Source organism: Musca vetustissima, unplaced genomic scaffold, assembly GCF_032173495.1.
Source record: "Musca vetustissima isolate MV318-11 ecotype Yass unplaced genomic scaffold, APGP_CSIRO_Mvet_v1 utg649998, whole genome shotgun sequence".
Lineage (NCBI taxonomy): Eukaryota > Metazoa > Arthropoda > Insecta > Diptera > Muscidae > Musca > Musca vetustissima.
The window spans coordinates 2,456-11,859 of NW_026879233.1; the positions used below are offsets into that span (position 1 = coordinate 2,456).

A 9,404-nucleotide genomic window follows, 5' to 3' on the forward strand; every position below is an offset into this window, starting at 1 on the left:
TTATGTGAATTTTGGTTTCAACTTCCGGTGAAATTATACAAACAAGCAACTGAACACCACAAGTACTAAATTTTTGGCACTTTTAAACGCAAATGTTTCTAATCTTCTACAAAAACAGTACTGACTACATCGACTTGCGATGTAATGAATATGGGGCTGGATCTTTATGTCGAGGTTATACTAATAATACTGAAAAAAATTTTTCCAATGACAATTTGTAACACGTAACGCACCAGAAGTACTATATTTCTGAAATTATAATGGAAATCTTTCTCTACATAATAAATAATGAGCTGTGCAATATATTATATTACAAATTCGAACTACAAGGGTACAAAAGTACGAAAACTTACTTCGTATTTTACCATTAGTATTAAATTACAGAAAGGAACATAAAAGTCTAATAGCCGTATTATGGTACTATTTGCATAAGTCTATCGGGAGGATCGAGAAAATATTACACATGCACAAATATAAGCAAGTTGTACTCGATTAAGTAAGAAAGATAGAAGCATCAACGATTCTGTTCAAAAGAAATGCATAATAAGATCTGAGACTTTCTTAACAAATTTAAGATATAGGACCTATCTTTATTAGAAATGTTTTAAATTCATACTTAATGTGTATTGTGTAGCTAAATTAATGTTTTTTTATTTTAACTACAAAAAGAACCGCTAACGACGTAGCGGGCATATGCTAGTATACATATATATCCTTATAATGGTCCAGGCCCATTTAAGTAGGCGCATTTTCCACCGAAAGAGGCTGTAATTTGACATTTAGATAGTTTTTTGAATATGGGTCCACATTTTGAATAGCGGCCATATAATGGTACCGCTCTCTTTTCGCTATTTTGAAGTTGCTACAAGTACCTGGGTATTTTTATACTCTTCACCACACTGTGATAAAGGGTATTATGTATTTGTTTATATGTTTTACATTGTGCACCAAACTCCCAATATTTGTCCCAATGAGACGAGATTTTGCACAGCATACTGAATTAATACAGTTTTATATCTGTGAAGTTTTGAAATCGGTTCATGTTTATATATAACTCCCATATATAGATTCGCCCGGTTTTATGTAAATGGTGCACAAAACTCCAAATCTTTGTCCGATTGAGACGGAATTTTGCATAACGTAAAGTTTCGTTAAAATCGAATCAGGTATACCAAACTCTCAAGGTTCGACCGATTGAGACAAAATATTGTGTTACGTACTGAGTTATGTATAGATAGGTATAGATAGACGTATGCGAAGTTTGTTAAAATCGGCAAAGATTTAGATATAGCTGCCATATATATTTTTGTCCGATTTTCTTTAAATGACTCACCAAACTCCCAATATTTGTCCAAATGGAAAAAAATTTTGCACAACATACTAAATTAAGCCCAGTTTGATGCATGTGAAGTGTTCTCGAAATCGGTTCTGATTTAGACATAGCTACTACAATACTTTAATGCGATTTTATGTTAATTCTGGACTAAATTCAGTAAGCTATGCCAAATCTCGTGCAAATCGAAGGGCATATAGGGACTTTGGTGCACCATTTTCATGAAATCAGACGAAACTATATATAGGAGCTATACCTAAATCTGGACCGATTATCACGAAACATGACAGACATCACTCGAGGCTCAATTCAGTACGTTATGCCAAATTTCATGCAAATCTAAAGATATATAGGGACTTAATCTGAACCGATTTTCTCGAAAATTGTCAGACATGACTCTACACTTTATTCAGAACGCTATACCGTATTTCGTGCAAATCGACAGATATATAGGGTTTTTAGTGCACCATTTACCTTAAATCGGACGAAAATATATATGGGAGCTATATCTAAATCTGAACCGATTTTCACGAAACTTAGCAGACATCACTCTAGCCTCAATTCAGTACTCTATGCCAAATTTCGTGCAAATCGAAGGATATATAGGGACTTTGGTGCAAATCGAAAGATATATAGGGACTTTGGTGCACCAATTACATAAAATCGGACGAAACTATATATGGGAGCTATATCTAAATCTGAACCGATTCTCACGAAAGTTGGCAGACATCACTCTAGGCTCAATTCAGTACGCTATGCCAAATTTCGTGCAAATCGAAGGATATATAGGGACTTTGGTGCACCATTTATATGAAATCGGTCGAAACCATACATGGGAGCTACGTCTACATCTGAACCGATTTTCTCGAAACTTGGCAGACACCATTCTAGGCTCAATCCAGTACGTTATGCCAAATTTGGTGCAAAACGGAAGACATATAGGGACTTTGGTGCAAATCGAAAGATATATAGGGACTTTGGTGCACCATTTACCATAAATCGGACGAAACTATATATGGGAGCTATATCTAAATCTGGCCGGATTTTCTCGAATCTTAGCACACATCATTCTAGACGTAATTCTGTACTCCGTGCCAAATTTCGTGCAAGTCGAAAGATATATAGGGTCTTTGGTGCACCATTTGCCTTAAATCGTACGAAAATATATATGGGAGCTATATCTAAATCTGAACCGTTTTTTCCCAATTTCATCAGGGTTCGTCCTTGGGCCAAATGAATGAGCTGTCCCAAATTGCATCCAATTCGAATAATAAATGCGACCTGTACTTTGTTTACAATTTAACATGGACAGACGGACGGACATGCGTAAATCGACTTAGAAAGTGATTCTATGCATATTCTCAAAAGGAACCATGTGTCTATCTCGATTCCTTTTGCCTGTTACAAACATATGCACAAAGACATAATACCCTGTACCACAGTGTGGTGAAGGTTATAATAAGGTAGATCTTGACCGATTGCATTTATCCTAGTTCATACAATAGCTATACACTCACAGATCAACATCCCAAAATTTGAAATCGATAAGGTTATTAGTTTTTGTGTTATCGTATTCATAAGGACATTCTAGAATTCGAATTAGATCAAAACACAATTTTTTTTTTTTAACTGTGAAAAGGTGAAAAGGTGAACTTTTGTGTGAACAAATTCCTTTCTATGGTGTATATGTTTACCGCAAATGGAAAGAGGAGTGGCTCACCTTTGAATTGATACCAATTATGCTGTTGTATGTACTCGGATTTTGGAGTTATATGTACATATTTGCAGGGGTCTTCGTATTGTCATGTTGTCTAGTATTGCGATTGTCTTACACGAAGTTCCGGTCAAGGACTACGCATATAATTTTCAGTTATGATTCGGGGATGAAATGAATCGAAAGCATAATTTTTGTCTGGTTTTCTTGTCACTCTAGAAGCAACTTTAATAAGCCGAATAATGTTACAAGGGGAAGGTGATCTGGCCAACGAAGAAGTATAGCTGAGTATTGCTCTCAAATTTTGGGGCAAAGTAAGTAATACCCTATGTATACTCTATGTGTAATATAATATCCGGCTCGACAATATAATGTAGGGTATATTTATAATTGACTTCTACACCCACTCCAAGTCTCCCACATACACATTTATATTGCTGTATGTCCACACCTCCCAATTGCGAATATCGATATGATTGGTGCAAACACACCATTGTGAACATTGAAATGATTAGATTAGCGGAGGCCTACATATTGAGTTTTGCACAGAAATTTCAAACAAATACCACAAGATGAGCACCTAGTGCTTCAGTTCTTAATAGATCTCGATAGTATTTTCATCTTGAAAAATAAGCGAACTTGTTTATATTTTTCACAATGTTGACATTTATAAAAGCCGTTGACCAAATGAGTCGTGTAAGTGAGAGTGTATTTTTTAAATATAGTGTTATCGGAACGAACATTTTTTTCAAATGTTCAAGTATTTTGAAGAGGGAATTTAATAATATAGTTCTTTAAATTATTATTTGGAAGATAATAAAATGCTATATTCCAAACATCCGTAATTTTCAATTGGCAATAGATGTGAAAAGTGCAAAATTGCCGATTTTTGTACATTTTTGTGGTCTGAATTTTTAAATATAGTTGTTTCTTCATTTTTGCAGGTACCCAAACCTCGTAACATCCTCTCCTTAAACGCTGAAGAAAAACGTAGATTTTTGGATTCTTTCGATTTTGTATTTTCGGATATTGATGGTGTGGTTTGGAATGCAACGGGTAACATCGAAGGCAGTGGGGATGGCTTTAATGCTTTGTGTGAGGCTGGCAAAAAATTAATCTTCATTACAAATAACAGTGCTCGCCCCGAGGATGTGTGTTTGGAGAAACTGAGAATGAATAAAATTAAAATAGAAGCGGTAAGTTTCCTCACTATATAATAGTTATACTAAAATTCCTAAATTGTGATATTCCCCCATTCCAGAATGACCTAATCCATCCATCCAAAAGTATTGCAGAGTATCTGAAAAGTATTAATTTTGATAGCGCGATATATGCCATTACAAGTGAATCTTTTAAAAATTCACTGCGGGCTCAGGGTTTCAACGTTATGGATGGGGTAAGTTCAGCACTACTTCCAATCTTGTGTTCTATTCTAACCAAATTGTTTTTCCTATTTTTTTCCAGCCTCATAAAGTTATTGACGAATCATTTCGTGATCTTATGGCCGATGTCATTAATTGTGATCCGGTCAAGGCGGTTGTCATCGATTTTGATTTCAACGTAAATATGACAACAATGATGAAGGCTCACTATTATTTACGTCAACCCGATTGTTTGTTGATTGGTGGCGCCACAGATTACTACTTACCTGTAACCAAAGATTTGTGGCTTTTAGGACCCGTTGGTTTTCTTAAAGTTTTAGAAGAAGCCAGCCGCAAGGAGGTGTTACTTTTTGGTAAACCTGGCAAAGCATTGGCCGATAGAATTCTGACACGTTATGATATTGAGGATCCAAGTCGTGCCCTAATGATTGGTGATATGTTGGATCAGGATGTACGTTTTGGTAAACGTTGCGGCTTCCAGACTCTGATAGTTCTAAGTGGTGGCCTGAAACTTGAAGAGCTTATGTGTCAAACAAATCCAAATGTTATACCAAATTATTATGCCAATAGTATGAAAGATTTTGTCGAATTTATGAAGGACGTGAAAAATTCGAATGCTTAATTGTTTAATTGATATTTGTAGGGTGTAAAAAATATGTTAAGTATTTAATATTATTAGTTTAATCAATCAACAATATTTTTAGTTATATTTATAAAAATAAAACTATATTAAAATATAATAAGATTATAGTTTTTTTGGTAATTTATAGTTCCGTGATCAGGTTGAAAAGAGGATTGGTAAATCATCTCCATATGTCTGACAGTTACAATGTACACTTAGGGCAGTCAATGCCTGTTGTGTGCTCTAAAATATGAAACAAGATAAGTCTCCCTATACTTCAGAAATTCTGTATATTTTTACGAAATCGTTAATTTTTAATACTTACCACCTCATGCCAGATGAAATATTGAATTTAAAGTATTGCATAGGAAATGTTCCAACGTTGGCTTCCATGCATGTATCTTGAGCAAATATGGCTATCGACTGAGGTATCCTGTGAGAATATCTCTCAGTATGCTTAGTCTTTATCCAGTGGGGTTATTCCAAAGCAGTTCTAGACTTGTTGGACTAAATGATTGTGCTGTAGCACTTCTTGCGAGTACGTCCACCGCGAACCCGTGTCCATATAATTCGTACTTGATCCTTTCCGAGGTTTATAAACCGAAAATTCTAAAATATTGCTTTGGTATTTTCCATTATCAAAAAGAATTACACATAAGAGGTCTTCACCGCCACTATTTGATACCAGAAGCTTTGCAAAATGCTCCTTCCAAATCCTCAACACAATATCTGTATAAGTCACCAGGTTTCCAACTTCATCTCTGCAGGAGGATGTGACTGCACCAAAGACTTCGGTTTAGACAACTAATCCGATGCCTCAACCTATTTTTATACCCTTCACCACAATGTGGTATAGGGTATTATGTCTTTGTGCATATGTTTGTAACAGGCAAAAGGAAACGAGATAGACCCATGGTTCCTTTTTAGAATAGGTATATAATCACTTTCTAAGTCGTTTTATGCATGTCCGTCCATCCGTCCGTCCGTCTGTCTGTCCATGTTAAATTGTAAACAAAGTCTATGACCCGAATTAGATGAAATTTGGCACAGCTCATTTGTTTGGCACAAGGACGAACCCTATTGAAATTGGGAAAAAAAATTTAGATATAGCTCCCATATATAGTTTCGCATGAATTTCAGTAAATGGTGCACCAAAGCTAAAATATATGGGCGATTGACACAAAATGTTGCACAACGTACTGAAGTAGGTATAACCTAATGTTGTGAGAAGTTTCGCTGAATTCGGTTCAGATTTAGATATAGCTCCCATATATAGTTTTGTCCGATTTTAAGTATATGGTGCATCAAAATATGACCGAATGGCACACAATTTTGCACAACGTACTGAAGTTACTATAACATAAAGTGTGTCAATTTTTGTTGAAATGGGTTCATATTTGGATATAGCTCCCATATAGTTTTGCCCGATTTTCAGTAAATGGTTCACCAAAGCTCCAAAATATGGCCGATTGATACAAAATTTTGTATAACGTACTGAAGTTAGTATTAACTACTGTGTGGAAAGTTTCGGTCCAGATTTAGATATGGCTACCAAATATAGTTTTGCCCGATTTTCAGTAAATGGTTCACCAAAGCTCCAAAATATATCCGATTGATACAAAATTTTGTATAACGTACTGAAGTTAGTATTAACTACTGTGTGGAAAGTTTCGGTCCAGATTTAGATATGGCTACCATATATAGTTTCGTCCGATTTTCGGTAAATGGTGCACCAAAGCCCCAAAACATGGTCGATTGACACATAAGGTAACGTGTGTCAAGTTTTCTTGAAATCGATTTATATTTAGATATAGCTCCCATATATAGTTTCATCCGATATTAAGTTAAATATGTGTCCGATTGAGATTGATTTTAAATCGATTTACATAATTTTGTCAGGACAGTGTCCACAATTGGGTATTTTGATAAACGTGCCCAAAGTACCAACAATTTTAGGATACCGTTATAAGAGGACTACGAGAAAAAGTAGAACAAAAATATCGAAATTTTAGTTGTACGTCATATGGAGGCTACTGGTAAAAGTAGACGAATACTAATAACATTAGATATGGAGATACCTAGTGTGAATTCAGAATACCAAATTACATTCACTTTGATTGTAAAACGTGCCCACACTCCCCAAAGTACAAAAAATTGGTGGTATCGTTATATGGGGGATATTTTAGAACGGGGATCTATATAGCCCTTTTTTTAAGCGTTATAGGACGATCAATATGTTTCCAGAAGTACAGTCCTAGTATACAGTAATAACTTATTATTCCCGCACATAAAGAAAAACATTATTGGTCAACGAAAATGTGGTCGCAAGCCATTTTAAATGTGCTTCGTCAATTCGTTGGAGTTAATTAATTTTAAGTGCTCAAATATATTTTTTATGTACTTTTATTATATTGAAGCTTATAACTTTTTATAATACCTAAAAATATTATTTGCCTTCATTTCAGTATACAGACACATTGAGCATAAATATTATTTTGCAAAATAATTCAACGATAATCACGTTTCAATTCGTTATCGGAACGTGAACAATTTGCTTGAGTACACGTGATAGTGGCTAACTACTCCAACATTTGTATTTTTGTTATCAGAAAATTGACGGTTCATACAAGTAATTGAAAGGAAATTTTAACCACATATAATGAATAGAGCTACAACGGTAAATTAACTACTTAATATTATATCATTGTTGATGGGACTGAATAGTTTCACACCAGGACTATGTTATGTTTCGATTGAAACATAAATTGGAACTACATAGATGGAGGGAGCTGAACAGGATCAATAAAATGATTTATCATTATTATTATTTTTATACCCTTCTTTGTGCATATGTTTGTAACAGGAAAAAGGAATAGAGATAGACCCATGGTTCCTTTTGAGAATCAGATTTAGATATACCTCGCATATATAGTTTCGTCCGATTTTAGGTGAATGGTGCACCAAAGTCCCTGAAAATCATTTGATTTGCACGGATTTTTACATAGTGTATTGAATTAGGTCTACAATGACGTGTGCCAAGTTTCGTGAAAATCGGTTCAGATTTAGATATAGCTCCCATATATAGTTTCGCCCGATTTTAGGTAAATGGTGTACCAAAGTCCCTGAAAATAATTAGATTTGCACGAATTTTGGCATAGCGTATTGAATTAAGTCTAGAATGGCGTGTGTTAAGTTTCGTGAAAATCGGTTCAGATTTAGATATAGCTCCCATATATAGTTTCGTCCGATTTAAGGTAAATGATGTACCAAAGTCCCTATATATCTTTCGATTTGCACGAAATGTGGTATGGCCTACTGAATTAGGTCTAGAATGATGTGTGCCAAGCTTCGTGAAAATCGGTTCAGATTTAAATATACCTCCCATATATAGTTTCGCCCGATTTTAGGTAAATGGTGCACCAAAGTCCTTGAAAATCATTTGATTTGCACGGATTTTTACATAGTGTATTGAATTAGGTCTAGAATGGCGTGTGCCAAGTTTCGTGAAAATCGGTTCAGATTTAGATATAGCTCCCATATATAGTTTCGCCAGATTTTAGGTAAATGGTGCACCAAAGTCCCTGCAACTCTTTTGATTGGCAAGAATTTTGGTATAGCGTGCTAAATTATGTTTAGATTGATGTGTGCGAAGTTTCGTGAAAATCGGTTCAGATTTAGATATAGCTTCCAAATATAGTTTCGTCCGATTTTATGTAAATGATGGACCAAGGTCCCTGAAAATCATTCGATTTGCACGAATTTTGGCATAGCGTATTGAATTAAGTCTAGAATGATGTGTATACCTCCTATATATATTTTTGTCCGATTTTAAGTAAATTGTGCCCTAAGATCCATAGCGGGGCCGATTGACACAACGTACTGAAGTTAATATAAATTAATATCTTGAATGAATAATTAATTACTTGAAATCGGTTCAGATATAGATATATCGTAGCTTCCATATATAATTTCGACTTATTTATATTAATTGTACACCAAATGGGTGTCTGTTTGAGATTAAATTTTAAACAGTGCAGCATACCGAATAGCGTTTCAACTTTGATTTAAGGGAAGGGAATTTTTGTTGTTGTTTTGTACTTGTTTTATTGATCAAAGAAAAGTCCTCATTTTTGATGGCGGGCATGATAACTCCTCACTGGAACATAGGAATCCGAAAATTCCAACGGTGTTAGAAAGAGTACAAGTCTGGCTCTCGTAGGAACTAGGATTATTGACTTCGCACAAGAATTAACAAAATGGCGGAACTTTGAACTTTTTGTTGTTGTTTTAGTGATCAAAGGAAAGTCCTTATTTTTGATGGTGGGCATGATAACTCCTCACTGGAACATCGGA

The 9,404-nt window shown here is 35.0% G+C and overlaps 1 protein-coding gene across 1 annotated transcript; it reads left to right on the top strand.

The window, feature by feature from the left end:
• The first annotated feature begins 3,704 nt into the window (after nt 1-3,704).
• LOC133324032 (glycerol-3-phosphate phosphatase-like) lies at nt 3,705-5,051 on the top strand. The gene is made up of 4 exons (XM_061532920.1): nt 3,705-3,743; nt 3,992-4,243; nt 4,309-4,443; nt 4,512-5,051. Exons 1-4 carry the CDS (start codon nt 3,705-3,707, stop codon nt 5,049-5,051), a joined length of 966 nt encoding a protein of 321 aa, XP_061388904.1.
• Nucleotides 5,052-9,404: the final 4,353 nt, after the last annotated feature.